Genomic DNA, 19,206 nt, shown 5'->3' with positions numbered 1-19,206 from the left:
TAGAGACCATCATGTCACTGGTCTCTTCAGTATTGAGCCTGTTATTGATGTGCTGCAGGCTCCCGCTCAGCTACAACAGCAATCAATGGGGCAATCATAAGTGCCTTTGCTTTTCCAAAATGGGGGCCTTGGTCTGTATTCTCAGAGTGTTCTCCTGAAAAAAGGTTTGCAAATGGATTGCTAAATCAGCAGAACTGCACTGTTTGGAACAGGACTACTTTATTTCCCAAAGCAAGCTCTACCTCTCAAACTGCAAACCTTCATGCTGTAGCTAGACTCAGCCCAGCCAGCAGAATCCTATGTGGAAGCAGCCAAAACAAGTTCCAAAAGAATACTATATCTAAGCCCAGAACTACTGACAAAATACTTGGTTTGCGATACGTTTCTGAGGAGAATATTCTGACATCAGTATGAGTATCCACTATCTTCCTGTTTTGGAAAAGCAACGTTACATCACATTGATATCAGGCTCAGTATTGAAGTGACTGGTGAAATGATGGTCTCTACGTCTGAGGATGATGCCAGATAATCTGTAAATAGGGCCTCGGTTCCAAAATTGCGAACTTGTCCTTAAGGCACATTTCATTTCCTTCCCAATGAGAGATATCCAAAGCCTTGTATTGCATCTGAAGTGGATATTTGGCTTCCAAATCAAAGCAGCATATGTAAATGGGGAGTGTAAAGGAATGACAGCTTTAAGGTTTCTTCTTTTGAGGTTAAGAATGTCCATCAAATGCTGGGATGAAGCAATTACAATTACTGTGCTTGATGAAGCCTACCTTGTTTATGTGACAGACCATTGCATATTAAGGCAGCAGCATTTTCTGTCTGCAAAAATTGAGTAACGGTCATTTCGTAGATTTTAGAGATGAAATGGTTCTTGGAGTAAATTCTTGTTTTTAAATTATTACATTTTGCTGATGTCTGCTAGTCATTGATGGGTCAAGACATTAAAGGAAATGCTTGGACTTCCGCCCAATGCTGGACTCATGTTTCATCTGATCCATTTTGTTTCATTGCCTACCGCACAGCGGCAAACTCTCGGACAGTCAGGAAAACGGGCAAAGGTACAGTGGCAAGAGGCATGTCTGTAACTAGTGTTTGCTTGGAGGACCCATTTAATTTATTCCGATGGATTCATTTATTTTTCAAACTTTAATTTTTGTTGTTTTGCCTTGCATTCTATTAAGTTTTGGTTTTAGAGTTTTCATTTGGAGGGAAGTTTTTCTAAATGTGTCTGCTTTTTGTCTTGTTTTGAAGCACGTAGCTTTCAGATCTTACAGTGCATCATCATTTGATCAAAATTTATAGTGACTTATTCACTCTAACCCTAAACAATGTAACATCAATGGCAGAGTGCATGATGTAGTCTTGAATTCTGGGGGGTAAATTAAAAGAAATAAGCCTTATCCACTATAGGTTGCCAGTGTGTTTTGTGCTTGCGTTGCACGGGGATATGGGTTCCTTTTTTTTCCTGATAAGTCCCACCATAACGCTTGGTTTGTGGTGTTGTAACTCTCTCTGTCCCATCCTGACTGTCTTCTTAACCCTCACCACTCTCCCCCAGTCTAACTCAAAGTTAAAGTTAGTTCGGAGCCTGGCTGTTTGTGAAGAGTCCTCTCCTCCCCCTATTCCCACTGATCTGCTTCGAGAACATCAGGTAAACCCCCCCGTCCCCCTTCTATGAATGCTCTATCCCCTTTCAACACACCACCTTAACCCATCAGCTGATGTTACACCCCTCATTTCAGCGCATAATCATGCAGCTGAGACTTAGGGCCTACTCACATCAGCCCATTCGTGCCATGCCAAAGCTCGTTTGACCCCAAAATCCGGATTATTTGACTAGTGTGAGTGCTCCGTTCCGTGCTTCAGTGCGGTACACTTCCTCCGCTCCTGGAGATGTGCTTCAGCACGGTATGGGCGTTCATGCACAAGCACCTGCACGGTCACGCACGCAGTGCGCAAACGTGGATATGACGTAAATCCTGCGACCATCCCTCACGCGTTTCCTCCTGCCTCTGCAAAAATTGTTTTATGCGTGCAGCGCGATTAACTGCAAATCGACACCTCGCACGATCAATAATCAACCATGTCGTCTGTGTCGCTGTCCATTGTGCTGCTGCAACCGCGTAGAAACCAAAGTCGATTTATGATGACGTCGGGCCATGCGTGTGGTATGTATGGCATCACTTTGAAATACGACAGAGGCAATCAGGCTTGGGCTTTGGGTATGATATGGAGCAACTGGGCCTAATGTGAGTAGCCCCTTTGAGTGAAACAGCCAAGAAAAAGGTGCATTAAAAAAACCCTTACCCCTACAGACTTGCTCCTCGTTTCTTTCCATATCCATCCTCACGGTCCTGAACTGATTTTTTTTTTTTTTTTTTTTTTTTTGGAACCAGTGAAGAAAATTCCTTCGTTTAAATAACATTACAGACGATTTTGTCTAATTAGATTTCTTGACCTGTGTCTGTGATCATTTCACAGACACAGGTCAAATGTGGTGCATGAGAGACTGGCATTCAACATGGTATTTTTTTTTTTTTTTTTAAATCATGACCTCTGGGCTTCTGGAGAATTCTCAGATGGGTGGTTTCTTTCTTCAGACAAGAACAGTGTGACAGTCTGACTAAAACAATGAAAAATAAAGTGACCGCCTCAGTCTAAGGGGTGCATTAAAAAAAAAAAATGAAATTTCCTTTGTAGGGCTTGTTTCCCTCCCCTCTTTTCTCCAGTGATTTGCAACTTTGTATTCATTTATTTATTTATTTATTTGGTCTCTGCAGCACTAAAGCTTTGTTTGCAAACTGCAGCTCCCCGAAGTTTTTCACAGGGGAGCAGCAGTGATTCCTCCATTCTTCGAATGTAAATATGACAGCTTTTCTCCCCTTAAAAAACAGCTTGGGAGTTCCTTGGTGTCATGTTGTGTGCTTGCTTTGTTCTAATTTTGTATTGACTCTGAAAGGCAAAATAGGAGGCTTTCTTTTTTCTCAATTAATAATCAAAGACAGAGCGTTAAAGGGAAAATCTGCTACGTCCTTGACCATCTCAGGGTCTGTATTGTCCAGACCAGTAGGAACAGAAAGCTTAAAACCATCCATTAATAATACATAAAGGCTTTTGCATGTCACCCTGCTAAGCAGCTGCAGAATGTGTTGACCCATGTGTGAGTCAATATCAGTATAGAGTGCCATTGAGACTTCCCAATGACACAAAAAAAAAAGATGAAATTTTCCACTGAACTCCATATCCATTGTATAAAGTAGACCTTAAGCTGTTAGAAATGCATGTTGGTCAAGCTCCTGCACCTTTTATAAATTGACTGCAAGAATAGAAAGTACAAGTGAATTGCAAAATGTGTCCACCCTGTCATGGGACAATTTCTAAATAGAGTAAATATGTTCTAATCATATTGATTACAAAATGTACATTTTCAGAAAGGTATTTGGTCCCTCGTTCAGGAATATATTTTAGTTTCTGGAAAACATCTCTCAAAAATACAGAAATTATGGAAAAATATGTTTGTATATGTAAAATCTGTGAAAGTTGTACTTTCTTTTCTGAATAAACTCTATAAATAAAGGTATCTGGTCAAACTTTGAAATAATACTGTTTGGCCCTAATCTCTTCAGAGCAAAATCACACAAAAGGTTTTGATAACTTGTGAAAATAATTATTTATTCACATAAAACATGAACATGACAGGGTGGACAATGACATGACGGGGTGGACAATGTTATGGTTTTGTCAACAAATGTTTTTTGTCAAAACATGACTTTTTTCACCTACTGTATTTTGAATTGTGCACAGGTAGGCTACATTTGGAAATGACACTCAACAACAGCAAAAATAAATAAATAAAACCTTAAACTAGACGAAAAAACAAGATTGATATAAACAAAACAAAAACCCTTGGTCCCTAAATGTAGGCCTACCACAAAAAGTATAAACATAGGTATCCTTTCAAATGGTTTCTTTCTCTGCATATGTTTTCTCCTCCACTTGACTTCTGAAACACTGAAAAACTTATAAAACTGTTATAAAACTAGACTTGATGACGGGATGGACAATGACAGGGTGGACGTTTTTGGCTGAAGTTTGCATTTAATGAGCACATGGTGGGCCATTAGCGAGCAACATGTATCCGTTAGGAAGGTGACTGCGTATACTTTAACAAACATATTTTGAATTTCTGAAAAGCATTTATATAGATTCATATTTTGCAATGACAGGGTGGACACATTAAGATCGAACACATTCAAGTTCAATCATAAAATTATGAAAATGTCAAAATATAAATGTTGCTATGTACTCTCTCTGCAGGAGCTATTCTTCACTCCATTTGTAAAAGACAAAGCAGTGGTAGTGATGTCACTGATTACAGCAGGTGGTTTCTTATAGTGGCAGTAACCACCTAATGACAGGGTGGACAGCAAATCCAGGGACACATGCAAAACGTTTATTATTATTATGAAATTAGACCATAAATGATCCAATTGACTCATTTTATTCAAGTACTTGATGAGAGCAACAAGAGCATGTAAAAGGTTTGTACATTGTATATCATTTATCTACTTATTTCACTCAGTGAAGTTAGTAGAGAGGAGTTTGGGACATGGCAAAATCACATGCATCTAATCATAGACATTTTTTTTAAATATGAAAAACACCCTTTTAAAGATGTATCTCTGTACCAATGTGTGTTTAAATGTTTGGCCATTTATAATAAACCATCAGAGTTTTGTTATTTTGCAAATTTTTCATGAAAAGTGAGTGATTTCTGCCTGGGACACCAAATGGTACCCTATATTGATATTGACTCGTGTAATACTAGACCTTTTTTTAGGCCCTTGAAGTCAGAAGAAAAGGCATCCAGAAGTCATGTCATCATCTGTCTCTAATTGGTTTGCATTTTGGAGACTCCAGGATCAGTTTTCCCAAACCCTTCAAAATTGTTTATAACATTTGGACATTTGTTTTTATGTGAAAAAATAAACATTTGTGCTCAATTTTATAACCTGAAAGCCATCAGTGCAATTTTAAAAAACAAATTGCCAATGTCCACGTGGTTAGCCACCCATGGTGACCCATCATGTAATTACAACATCGCACAGAGGGCATATGGAGTGGCATTTGCACAACTAAATCCACTTCTTAAGGCTCTGACACACTTTTTGTGCCTTGTCCATAGACAGTTGTAGATTTGTACCAGTTGCCTGTAGGCGCAGTCGGTTCCATTGGTGGTGCTAATGCACCATAATGTAGTTTGCCAACTGTCATAAAAATGAAGACGAATAGGAAGAAGATGCATGCACATTGGGAAAGAAAATGGCAGCCTCATGGCAGCAGTAAGGGCTCCTGTGGTTGTTGTTTTTGGCGGAACAATTTTAGACAAATTATACAATTACGGGTAACGGTGAATCTTCTCACACAACCTCTTTCCAAAACAAGCATCCATTTTGTTATCTGGAGTATGTGCATTCAGCGTACTTGCTATTCGTGCAAGTCTGTACAGTCACAAATTTTGGGCTGCGCTCAGGCATGGGCAGATGACAGCACTAGGGTAGGGCTGGGCGGTATGGAACAAAATCTTATCACAATTTTTCATATCAGTCGATATCAATATATATATAATCACGATATACATCAAATATCTATTTCTGTCAAGTTTAAAGGATCTTTTTTACTCCTGTGTGAGATGTGACGATATCACATTTATATTGCTTTAAATATTATTTATTTTCTGTTAGAAGTTAAGCATATCAAATGCACTGTAGAACATTGTAGAACTGTATTTCAAATAAATAAAATGATTATATAATAAACTAAAATCTTAGCAGCTCCTTTTCAACGGTCTCTCTACACTCCGTGTATAACTTGGGAAGTGCCGTCTGAGAAAAATGTTTACGGCTGGGGGGTTAGTAACGAGGGTCAGTTACTTGAATCAGCTGCTTAAATCCGTCATTTTCGGCTGTGTTTATTGACATCATGTCTTTTGCAATAAAGTAGGCTATAGCACTTGTGGTATCACTGTGTCTCTTTGTTTTTTTGTCGCAAGGCATGGCACTGGAGAGGGAGGACACTATAGTCTGTTGTTGTTGTGCCGGTATCACACAGTTTTTTAGGGGGACCACCAGCACTTGCTTGGGTCTGAGACTGTAAAGTCTTGCATGGTGTGTGCTCTAGAGGATGGCACTGCTTCAGATGGTAAAAAAGATTAGTGGTATTACCTGACTGTGTGAACATGCTTTTGACACAGTTTGCAGTGCACACCACTCTGCTTCTTGTTGGACTTTAAATAGCCAAAATATTCCCACACCACCGAATTCCTCGGACTTTTCTTCTCTACAATGCCCTCGTCTTTTGAGCCTTGGGCTGTCCATTGGGGTGTCTTCTTCGGGGACGCTGTCGCTCATGTTAACATTTTCTGTCATTTTTCACGTATCTCGCTCCCACTCCTAGCATACTGGTGTGCACTGCAGTAGCTAAAAACATAAGCACATGTGCTTATGTTTATGCCGGCTGCTTCTCCTACGCTCTGTGTGTGCGCTCGTCAACGTAGCCTGACGAGGCTGTAACTCTATTCCATATAATTGGTTCGGCACAGCGCTGTTCTCATTATCATTGGCTGGACGTGTTGTCTGTCAACACGTGGATGGAATGGGTTCGATCGACCATGTCTTATATTTCTATCGAGGAAAGGTTATTTTGCGATAATTATCGTTATCGTTTTATCGCCCAGCCCTACACTAGGGTCATGTGGACCCTCATAGACCAGATGTAGAAGAGTCTAATTTGGCCTTTAGTGTTTAGACTGCAGCGCTCTTCAGGCGTGTCTACCTTTACTTGCTGTGCTTTTCATCCCAGGCCTGCCCCTTATACTTTTTCCTGAAACTCCTACCATTCCCAACAATGATTGTAAAATAAAATTTAGTAGGCATCGCAATGCTGGTCAAAGGTCACCCAACTGTGAAGCGTGTAATGTACACCAAAATGTTAGCTTTTTGTTAACAAAACTCTTTTCGGTTGGAAAGTGGCAGCAGAATTCAGTGAATCCGGTCCCATTTAAGAGAGAAATGTGCAGTGTGCACTTCACGCTTGAAATGCCATCTTAAATCACAGACTGTAGCACAGATGATTATGTGAAAATCCCATGGATTTACTGCTTAGAGAATATGTATATGATCCAAAAATAAATATTTTGGCAAAAGTTTGTGCTTCACATTGTGTGTGACGTCTGAGGCCAATTTTGATTACAGGCACAATAATCAAGGGTCAGCTTTTCAGTTGCACCCGTAAGTAAATATTTTTGTTGCAGTTGTTTTCTGTTGCCCTCCAGGCAGTTGGTACTCTGGGTGGGACTATTTCATCCAGTGCTATGTTTGTTTTGTCCTCCCTCTGGTCATAATTCACACTGTATCCAACAGAACATTGTTTTGCTGTCACTGTTATGGGGGAGAATGTTAAATAACAAAACCCGCAAGCAAAGACATGTGGCCTTCTGGCTCTGCAGCCATCTTTGATTTATATTTGAGGTTCCCTGTAATAGATTGGATCATATGTGTGCATATGTGTACTTTGCCTAGCTTTCCTACCTCTTAGTATCGTATGTGTCAGTGAACTCAGATCATTACTTGACAAAGTATGTTAGTTACTGATTTGTGAGTACTGAATTACATAGTTGTATTTTATAAATTGCAGTGTGGAACATCATCAAATTTTACTTTTCCCCATGTTGCGTTTGTAGGATGACATTCAGATCCAGCTCAACCAGTCATTTGACAAAGAGCAGCTGCCAACACAGACCAAAAATGAAGAAGACAAGGACAAAAGCAGTGACAAGCTGGAGAAACCAGAGAAAATGCCAAGGAAAATGTTATCCCGAGGTAGGCCTGTTGTGCGAAATTGTCAGCTGAAGTTTATCAAAAGAGTTATCTTGCTAAGCTACTGCAAAAGCTTTATCCATCAGACTTTCACACTAACCCTGAACCTCTGTCGGAGCGGGTTGTTCCCCAGGTTTAGTTTTTTTCTTCTGTTGTTTAAATTGTTCATATTTCTATTTTGTTTTTCTATATTCCTTTTTTATAATGTTTATGTTGCTTTTTGCTATTTATTATCTGTTTATACTGTTTATAATGTAAATTATGCTTCATATCTTGCTATCCACTTTGCTGCTGTAATGCGTGAAATTTCCCCACCGTGGGACTAATAAAGGAATATCTTATCTTATCTTATCTTATCTTATAATGTGTTATATTTTCATTAGTTCATATACAGTAGATTAGACTGGTTTCATTAACAGGAGACATTCGTCAGAAAACGTGACAAGGATGCCCATTAACTCCATCAGTGTTTGCATTGAACCCCTAACTGCTTCCATTAGTGACAACATGTGACATGTGACAGCATTTCATGCACTCACTCAAAATCACATAACTATGGCATAAGGAATCATCTCAGGAGAAATGTTAGTTCATAGAGCATTTTAGTCTTTTTTTTTTTTTTTTTTTTTTAACTTTTATTTTGTTTTTTGTTCTTCCTCAGATTCCAGTCAGGAATACACTGACTCCACTGGGATTGATCTTCATGAGTTCCTAGTAAACACGCTGAAAAACAACCCCAGGTGTGTAGACAAGGCAGCCATTTCAAAGGTCTTTTGTTTGCTCCTGTTGCCCAGCTGTTTTTCCCTTTTGCCGATAATTAAGCAAAAGACTCACTCTCCAAAAGGTTATCTTTGAGCACTTGACATCTTGACAGTCGATTTACTAATTGCAGTTTCTGTCATACCATCAAGGAAATGAGATGAGTGCTCGAATGACTGGAAACACTTGTGTAATTCTGTGTGCTTAAATCCATCCCAGGGACAGAATGATGCTGCTGAAGCTGGAACAGGACATCCTCGACTTTATCAGTAATAATGAGTGAGTGTTGAGCCCCTTTCCTGTTATTTTGGGTTCCATTTCAACTGAATAAGCTGTTCCTTGTCATTTCTATTTAACTGTGCATATTTTATATGATGTGTTTCCGCATTGCCCTTGGGAGCGTTAATGAGATTTTACTCCAGGCTATGCTGGCAGATTGCTGTTTTAAAAACGTATTTCTAATTGTCATCTTGTAGTCACTACTGAATTATTGATTTGGCCCATGACCCCCCTCATCCCCTTTTATTTTCTGTCTTCCCCTTTCTCCCTCATGTTTTTTTCTCAGAAGCCAGAAGAGGAAGTTTCCCCCAATGACCTCCTACCACAGAATGCTGCTGCACAGAGTCGCTGCCTACTTTGGCCTAGACCATAATGTTGATCAAACCGGGAAATCTGTAATCATCAACAAAACTAGCAATACAAGAATGTGAGTAATCTCTTGCCTACACCCGCAACTTCCCATTCCCTCACACCTTGTGCAAGAATTAAATTTCCCAACCTGCTTTAATTCAAATGGCTTAGGCTTGCAGAAATTACAGACTCCGTATCTTCCGCAGCGGCAAAACAGATTTTCCTGTGCGGCACCCTGAAATGAGTTTTTTGGTTGAAACTTAATTATCTGCATTTCAATATTGCAGGGGTTTGTGCAGTAGAGGGGTGGAAGGTTTATGTGTTGTGAGGAGGCTGGCGTACATCCCAAGTTTTATTCCAGTGTGCCCTCTTGACAGCTGAAGTTTTTTTTTTTTTTTCCACTCAGTTTTCTCCTATCTCTTTTCCTCTGCAGACCTGATCAGAAGTTTTCAGAGCACATCAAAGATGACAAGACTGATGACTTCCAAAAGCGGTACATTCTCAAAAGGGACAACTCTAGCTCAGACAAAGACGACAACATGGTGAGGCCCCTTTGATGCCAACCTATCCATATCTGTGCTGCTGGCTGTAGAAATAAACAATATAGCATGATACCTTTTGAACCAAAGGTGACTGGAAAGATCAGGGAACACAGTAAGATGACTTATTTGTTTTAGAGAGGTCTTCGTGGGATACTTTTGTGATTTTGAGCTCTCTATATTTGTCTCACCTAAAACAGTGAGGCAGATGCTAAAAGGCAAGTTGTGTTTCAGATGCGGATGCGGCTGAAGGATGATAGAAGGAGCAAGTCAATAGAGGAACGAGAGGAGGAGTACCAGCGGGCCAGAGACAGGATATTTGCTCAAGATGTGAGAATGTTTCTTCTTTTGCTTTAGAGGAGAAATTAATTCACTACTTTATGAAAGTATATGTCTGTGTTAATGCCTATAAAATAATATTTAATTTTATATTACAGGGTCCCGATGGCTTTGCTCTTGAAAAAAGGTAACTTCCCAATCTTTTTTTTTTTTTTTTTTTTAAGATGATCTACTAATTTGGATGATAACTTGTGAGACTGTAATTCAAACCCATATTTCAAAAGAACGTATTTTTTCATGTCTGCAGGATACAAGAAGATGATGTCTGCAACAGCACACAACAAAGGCGGCAAATATTTAGGTAATCTTTTTCTAGGACATTTTACTCTTACTGTACATAACAGCACTTGATAAGTTGGTACTTGATTATCGTATCTAATCTTAATTAAAGGGATTGTTCACTCATTTTGAAAAAAATGGTATTTGTAAAAATTTGCTAAACATTTGCTAAACATCATCAAACATTTGTTTATTTAGCAATTTGAGAGGATTAAGTCTTTTTTAAGAATATTAGTTGGGGGCAGGGCCACCTTGATGGCAGAAGCCCAAGAGTTAGTATTTAGAGCATCCAGATCTAGCCAACATAACTATTGTTTCTGTTATCACTAACAGTCAAAATAACAGGCAAACAAAGCAAACCTAACATACTTGCGTCACATAAACACATACACTACATATCACCTCACCCATTATTATTATGATTTTTTTTTTAAGTCTACATATATCCCTATCTAAAGAGTACCTCAAGCAAACTCTATTGCATGGACCTTGGTGGTTAAAAACTGTGTGGCCTACAGTCTTAGGGTCAAATGTTTTAGCATTAACTGTCACTTTTATTGATTGATCTGTCAACAGGAAATTCAGGAAGTTTTTGCTTGCTCTTTTTCACTGTGGAATTGTAATACTGTAATACTTGTACTACTGTAATGTATTGTTTTGGCTTCTGGTCAAACTAAGTAAGCAATTTTAAAGAAAAATGTCAGCCTTCCTTGTTCAGTGTGTATACATCACCTTATAGGTCGGTCGGTTGATCTGTCAGTGGTGAGGTCCAGAACCACATATCTCAAAATCTTTTAGGTGGGTCATCATGACATTTAGGGACAACATTGTTGTTGGCTAGAGGATGAGATCAGGAAAGTTTGGTGACTCCATGCCACTTTTCAATGATGCTGTGGTTACAGAGCTGCTAGCTAAAGATGTCTGCCGCACTCTTCATCGCCTCACCAGTATTTTTAAATGGTAGGCAACAGAATAGCTTGCCTCACTGTGGTACCAATTGATTGTTCAGGTTAAAAGATGGACGCTCAGCTAACAGCCGCCAGAGCAGTTCTGAGAATGAACCAAAGTACTCGGACCCTCGACCATGGAGCAGCACCGACTCAGACAGCTCTAACCGAAACTTGAGGCCAGCCATGACTAAGGCCAGCAGCTTCAGTGGCATCTCCGTCCTCATCAGAGGAGACAGCTCAAGCAGCAGCAAGAGCATGGGCCGGCTCTCTAAGACTGGTAAGGATACACAGAGAACTGAGGCTAGAAATGAACACTGTCCACATGCAAAATTTCTTGTCATGTGCTTATGGTTGATAAATTGTATGAGCCACATTGGCATGTAAACCCTGTCATCATTCAGTGTTTTGCAATCTAAAAATGGAATTTTATTTGACAGATTAAAGAAGGGAATTGGCTTGAGGAATTCTGAATCCATTTGCCAGTAGGGGTGCAAGAAATTATTTTTTTCTAAATGAATACACATTTTAAATCACCTTTTTGTTTTATTTAATTTTTATTTATTTATTTTTTTAAATTTATTAAATGCATCCTTCCAGTCCATGAAATAAAATTTTCTAGCTATACACCAAAGTCTAACCTGTAGCTGTAGGTCAAGGAATAACCATATGCAGCAGTTTATGCTTCATGACTAGGGCTGAAAATTTATCAATATTACATCAATATAGTTGATACAAGACCAGATATCTAGGATTTTGGATATCATAATATCATCATATGGTGTTGTCTTTCCCTGGTTTTAAGACTGTATTACAGTAAAGTGATGCAGTTTTCTGAATTTATTAGTCTGTTCTGGTTGTTGTGTCATTTGCCTCTACCTGCTTCGTCATCATATCCACGTTACTAATGATTGTTTATCAAAAATGTCATTATATAAATGTTTGAAAGCTCCAGTAATCATCCCTACAATATCATCATAATATGAAGGTATTTGGTCAAAAATATTGTGAAATTTGATTTTGTCCATAACGCCAGCCCTACTTATGACCACTGTTATTTCTGTCACAGCCTCTTGTAGGTTATGGATTAATTATTAGTCCTAAATGTGAAGTGAGAGTAATGTGTCCAGCCGAATCAAACTGGTGAACACAGTAAACATGAAAGTTCCTGTAGTCCTTAGTGCTGGACAGTTTTTCACTCCAATTAAAAAATTACTGTTCATAAATACCGATTACTGACACATGTTAGGAGCAAATTAGATAATGTGTGCAGAGGGGAAGTAGAAGTTTCACTTTTGTTTTCACAGCAGGAGGCTCCTTCTGATAAGTGCAGTGCTACAGGTCTTGGTCTGTGCACTGTCAAATGACAGCTGCACAGCCAGTTCTATAATGTGATGTGAAATTTACAAATATAAGATTTGAATTAAAAAAAAATAATAATAAAATAAAAAATCTTGACAAACAGATCTTTCTTGGCAAAACTGTTAATGGGAAACACTGCATACAAAACATTTTTTGATTAGAATGTTATAGTTTTCTAGTCCATTATGGTTTGTTTAACACATACTCATTTACTCCAACACTCATTTGCACCCCTACTTGCTAGAGCAGGTGGTTGATGCAATAGTTTCATGCCCTGTGGATAACCATCCATCGTCTGCAACTCCTGTCAGTGTTTGACTCTCCACCCATTAACTCACACATCCACGCCATGGCTAGTGAATATTGCAGCACCTGTCACAACTTAGGACCTGCCTGTGAGCCAGTTATTTTCTAATAAACCTGACAAAATCAAGAACAAAGACGACAAACCAGTTGTGCATGAGTTTTGCAAGGCAAGAGCTGAATTACATTCAGTCACTGAATAAGATAAATATGGTTAAATATGGTTAGTGCTCCACCGTGCATGGTCACAAGTGCCTGCAAAACTGGGTGCAGGCAGGCAAGTGAAAAAGTAAGCCATGCATTTTTAATCCCTTCTGCCTCCATTGATTTTATTTGATCTGACTTTCAGTTCTGTTGAAGTTGATGACATTGATAGAGAACTGTTCTTTTGCTGCTTGGCAACAGCAGCCTGAGGACTTCATACCTTCATTAGCTGTTTACTGTGGATTATTCAACCACTCACTTAGCTCTCTTCAACCGTGTATCTATGTTTTGGTAATGTAGTGTCAAAGGCATGCAATTCTGGTATGCCTTCACCTTGTGTGTCCTCTTTGGCCTCATTGTGTAACATGTTGTTCTTACCACATTTGTGCATTGAATTCATTGGTTATCACATAAGCCAAAAGAAAACATCCATTAGACATTATATTATAGCATCATTGTATATTGTTTGAACATTTGGGGTAATTCCATCAGTGTAACAAGGATTTTTTTTTTTTCATTGTGTTGACCAGGGCCTTTTTGAGCCTTTGTTCCGTCATACTTTCTTTTTAGATCATCATCATCATTTAAGGAACATATTATATTGGAGAGTCACTTTGTCCTCACCTCACCACAACAGTTGCGGCATGAATGTCAAAATATGAAAAGCTAAATGAAGACATTAATTAAGAAATTACTTAAATGCCATGTAGAGCTAGTGATATTATTATCTTTTTTCTCAGTTTATAGTTACATCTCCTTCACTGGTAATACATAATTAACTATTTATGTTTTGAATTTAATAACCTCTCAGAGTAGTTCAGAATTCTCAAAGTTCTTCCTTTTTACTGTAGTTGGCTGGATGCTGGTGTGAGGTCACACAAAACTAAGTCATGACATTCATATCCACTTGATTTTCATTGACATCTCTTGATAGCCAGTGAGTTCAAGCCTCTTCCACCACTAACATCACTAACCCCACTATTGCATGACTGTAATTATCCCATTTCCTTTCTACTGAGGCCTAACAAGTTTGCTGTGCATGGAGGTTAAGGCATTCCTTCTTGTTCCTCCTCCCTTCCCCTCCCCAGGTTCAGAGTCATCTAGTAGCGTAGGTTCCTCTACGGGTTCGCTCTCTCGCTCCCAGCCACCCCTCCCCGTTCCGGCGCTAACCCAGGCAGGCCATGCTGCGCCACCCGTGGCCTACCCAGCCGTCTGCACTAGTAGTTCTGTGTCTTATGAGGTGGGCAGGAGTGGCCCGGCGCTGCAGCCACCACCCCCACTGCCTCCACCACCGCCAACATCCACGACTAACACTAGCTACTATTTGCTTCCACTGGAAGCCACAGGGATACCACCAGGGAGTATCCTGGTCAACCCACACACAGGTTGGTACCCCAAAACCAGAGGGAAATCACTTTTATCAGCCTTAGCTCAACGCACATCAGCCATGCTTAAAGGGATACTTCGCACATAATGCAGAATTTGTCTATCTAGTGCTCACCATGTGCTGCCTTCAGTCCCCGGCAAAGAAAGTTTCACTTGGAAACCTTCATGGTAAACGTGTCTTCCCACATCAGCCATCCTGGATCCAATGGAAAAAATCGTGGCCACGATTTTAGGATCTTTCATCAGCAAAATGCTAAAAGCAAAAACTCTAAAAGTTCCGTTTAAAAAGCTCACGCTCATCATGCTGTATAATTAAAGTGTCCGGTATCCAGTTGTAGGCCCACTACTTCGCAAACATACACATATTACCTCAGATCTTGCTTCTGCCAAGACCACTTCCGCAGAATCCGCTCATGCACAGTCATTAAGCGTCCATGCACAAGTGTGTCCGGCCAAACTGCACGTCCAGTCACACACAGCATTTTAAACAGAGTGTTTGGTAGCATTTTGCTATAAAATTGTAGAACCAATTTTTCCATTGGATCAGAGATGACTAGCATTTTTGGAATTGGAATGGAACTTTGTTCATTGGTGGTTGAGGGTAGCATACAATGAGTCCATGATACAAAAATTATGCATCATGGGTGAAGTGTTCCATTGAATGCCATGTGTCAGTCTGTATAGATCATGAAATCTTACCTTCGAACTAACACAACTCACACAGCTAAGCTCTTTATCGTCTTGTCCAACTCCATCTCAGAGTAGATAAATGGAAGAACAGCAGCTCTCAAGCAGTGGTAAGGCTGTAGGGCAAGGGTATTCTTTCTCAGTCAAATTAGTGGGATGGCAAAATAGTAGAATGCCAAGGCATTGTGCATTATTAATGCCTGTGTAGGTTCTTAGATGTAAGTTAGGAATATTTTTGGAGCATCACAATTCGAAGTTGCCTCGTTGCTTTGATTGCTCTTTGAAAATGTAAACTGAGCCAACAGAAAGCATATCATTTTCCAAGAATCGGTCTGAATTGACATGGGAGTCAGCATTTAATGATACAGTTTGCATGCAAATGAGATTCCTCTCTCCCCCAACTAAGCATCGAAGGCACTTTAAAAAACATAGCTGTCTCCCAAGATCAATACAGTCAACCTTGGTCAAAACAAATTCCCGAAAGACTTGCTGAGACATGAATAAGAAAGCCATACTGTACATGGAATTGAATATAGAGGAAAATGTGTAGAAAATACGTCTGACGTCTAATGTATGCCTCTTCACTGTGCCTATCTTAAATATGCAGGGGTCTGATAAGACAGGTTGTGTGGCTGGCAATAATGTGTTCTTGAGTCAATCGGAGTGTGAAAATGCTTACTGACCTCTGTTCAGCAGCTAGCAAGTGGGAAGGCTCATATAGCACCAAATCCCCAAGAATTAATTTTGGTACCTTCTCATTGAACCTGGAGTTATTTTTCAGGGTCATTGGACAGTCATGGGGACTGAGCATGCAACATAAATTGAAGAGTCCCTTTACGCCTCTACAGAAATGAGCCCAAGTGCAAACATAGATTTTTTTTTTTTTTTTTTTTTTCCCTGCAGTGTAGTATATCTGGGCGCTTCTGTTCTGTAGGTAGGAAATGTCCAATCCCTAAGTCTTTGATATTGGAGCCAGGGAAGGTGCTATCATGAGCTGGATGCTGCAGGCATCAGGCTGGCCCATCCTATTCTGGCTTGAAAATCAGGTCTTTTAATGAACACAGTTAGGGAAACAAGTGATTGATAAGTCAAATACTCAAGTCAAATGTCTGCATTGCACTCAGCAGAACCTTATTTTAACAAGAAGAAATATACTTTTCAAAAAGGCTCAGTATGCAGAAGCCAGCCTGTTTTATAGTGAACCTCTGAAAATTGCATTCGTGCATAAATGAATTCATAAAGAATCAGCAAAGGAAATTCACAGGAGCATCAGGCTTTTTTTCCATCAGCAGTTCAGAAATGAATGAAAAAATGAGGGCAAATATATTAAATTCATTATCTAGCCCAAGTTAGATGTTATAGATTGTCTGCACATAATGTGCCTCAAATATGCTCAGCTTTTTCCCAGTTTAGGCAAAGGTACACTTTTTTTATTATAAAAAACTGTGGATTGAGGAAAATGTAAATGGACTCTTGGTTCCGTGCTTCTGCTTCACACCTGCTTCAGGACAATGCTAGCTGTGCCACAGTCCCATCGGTTTAAGTGTGCAGATGTAGCAAAAGCAATAGAATCTTAATCATATATCTATATAGATATATAGATATATATGAGGTTTAGTAATTTCCTATTTGATGAGGTATTTGATGAATTACTGGTGATGAATTTCCCTTATCTCTTTCCCCTCAGGCCAGCCTTTTGTGAACCCAGACGGCAGTGCGGTGGTGTATAACCCCAGTTTGGCTCCCCAGCAGGGCAGGACCCAGCAGCCCCTGCCCCCACCACCACCGCCGCCACCGCCACCGCCCCCACCTGGAACCCACCAGCATCAGTCAACCAACCACGTCCTCCCTCAGGTCTGAACACATGCCGAAACAACACAATTGAAATAATTGCTTTTGTTAAGTCCTAAGTACTAAGAGAAACAGTAGAATAAAGGAGGAAATGCCAAATTTGTTGACAAACAGAAAGAATATACAAATAAAACAACAACTGACTCTCTACCTGATGAGGGCCTCTTGCTTTTCTTACTTCACCTCTGTTGACATGACAAGGCCCATTCCAGATTATTTCGTGGCTTGCTGTGATGCTTGACATTCACACAGTGTAAGTCATTGAAGAAAACTATGACCAAGAGCTCTCCTTAGTCACCATCTTGGCAGTGTAAATGAATTGAGTTCAAGTGTCATCTAAGCACTGTGACCCATGGAGCAATAGAAAGCCCAAATGGTAATTATTAACATTCATACAGGCCCCTAACGTTAGCAGTGGCAATCTCCAAGGTCTCCTGTCACAAGCTGTCATCCAGAGTTGCTCCTCTTTTGAAAATGGAGAGCTGTAAGGGTTAAGCGTTATTAGCAAGAGGCAGGAAATTGAGTTGACCTCTGCAGTCAAGGTTCACAACCCAGAGGGTGAAGGGAAGGAAGCCGCTTACACTAAATGGAAAAGCAACATCCCTTCCTAGTGCCAGAGGATGGGCATCATCAGGGGCAAAGGGAAGAAATGTTTACTTTGAACCTGAAACCCTATATATGTGTGTGTGTCTGTGTGTGTCTGTGTCTGTCTGTGTCTGTCTGTGTCTGTCTGTGTCTCTGTGTGTGTATGGGCACTTTCACATAAAATGACCATGTTTGGTTTCAAATAGGGTGAAAACTCAAACCTGACCAACCTGTTTCATTCAGTTAGAATTCACACCTTCAAGATATATGGACTTCATGGTAAAAAATTCAAAGCATTCAGAAACATAGAAATTACCAAATTTTTTTCAGCAATTTATATATGCGAAACAATGTCCTGAGAGGACATTCTGTTGGACATGGCTTTCTGTCACATTTAGCATCAAATTAAATGATGCAATTCCTGTTACGTGGTCATAAAAAGGCAAGGGAACTTCTGTTCATTATAAATTGAGTAACACTAGGTAACTACTGGAGGGACTAGCAGTGAAATAAAGGCAGCTGAAAAGACACAACAAAAGGATCATTTCCACCAGAAACATAGTAAATAGCAAAAAATAGTAATCAGGATCTAGAACAAAGGTAATAGCAAAGAATAATGCAAACATGCATATTGTCCAAAAATATGTCCCCTCCAGAACTTTATTGGTTGCTTTCTTATTGTTGATAAGTAGAGCACAAAGCTAATTGTAGCCATTATGTACAATCATATAAATGCTGTTAGAACTGAAAACAGTTGTTTTTGTCTAAAACTAGTCTTCGTCAATAGTATGAGGATATTACCTGAAGTGGAAGGCTGCTTAAAAACATTATATTTTGTGAAGGTGATCATAATTTAACCTATGAGCAGAGAAAACTGTAATTTGAACATGTTAAGACAAACAGTAATAATACATTTATGAACAAAATTAATCATAATATGCATATCCATGAAGTTCAAACCCATTAAATCTAATGACACACATTTTGTCCTGGAGAGGACATTTTGCCCAAAGTATGTAAAAGCTCATATAGCTGACAAAAATTACCATTCTCATGAATATATTCAGTTGAGAAGTATATCTGATTTTCATTTCTAAATTTTGTGTTCATTTATGTCACTTTCATTTTCCTCATAGTAGTGAGGAATAAAATAAGGAGTGTGCTGGAGAGGACTGGCTTTGGATGGACATATGTATGCCATATTTGACATCAACTTGGTACATGTGAACAAAACAACTACTTAACCTCTTCCATGTCATTAATAATCATTATCCTTTGTAAAACATATAATTAATTTCAAAATGTGAGATAGTGGTTGTATTATCTTTTTGATAGGCATTATTCTGGAGAGGACATTATGAAATTCATCTGGACGGACAAATTGTTGCTCCACAAATTTTGTTGTAAAATCTTTTTTGGGGGGTGGATTTTCTTCAAATAAACTTTGTT

General features: G+C 39.3%; 1 protein-coding gene across 8 annotated transcripts in view; it reads left to right on the top strand.

The window, feature by feature from the left end:
* Positions 1-19,206, top strand: part of LOC115380131 (R3H domain-containing protein 1-like) — a 93,565-nt gene that overhangs the window by 47,057 nt on the left and 27,302 nt on the right. For 4 of the 8 annotated variants that reach the window (XM_030081195.1, XM_030081198.1, XM_030081201.1 and 1 more), the window contains exons 4-15: positions 1,568-1,660; positions 7,751-7,889; positions 8,548-8,626; positions 8,865-8,924; positions 9,211-9,351; positions 9,709-9,817; positions 10,049-10,144; positions 10,252-10,280; positions 10,401-10,454; positions 11,442-11,659; positions 14,337-14,633; positions 17,009-17,175. In XM_030081195.1, coding sequence (XP_029937055.1) covers positions 1,568-1,660; positions 7,751-7,889; positions 8,548-8,626; positions 8,865-8,924; positions 9,211-9,351; positions 9,709-9,817; positions 10,049-10,144; positions 10,252-10,280; positions 10,401-10,454; positions 11,442-11,659; positions 14,337-14,633; positions 17,009-17,175 — 1,482 coding nt within the window. The remainder of the gene's footprint in view (positions 1-1,567; positions 1,661-7,750; positions 7,890-8,547; positions 8,627-8,864; positions 8,925-9,210; positions 9,352-9,708; positions 9,818-10,048; positions 10,145-10,251; positions 10,281-10,400; positions 10,455-11,441; positions 11,660-14,336; positions 14,634-17,008; positions 17,176-19,206) is intronic. The other 4 variants (XM_030081199.1, XM_030081200.1, XM_030081196.1 and 1 more) reach the window with 3 other exon arrangements.

This window comes from Myripristis murdjan, chromosome 21, assembly GCF_902150065.1.
Source record: "Myripristis murdjan chromosome 21, fMyrMur1.1, whole genome shotgun sequence".
Lineage (NCBI taxonomy): Eukaryota > Metazoa > Chordata > Actinopteri > Holocentriformes > Holocentridae > Myripristis > Myripristis murdjan.
This window is presented reverse-complemented; position numbering and strand designations above follow the sequence as displayed.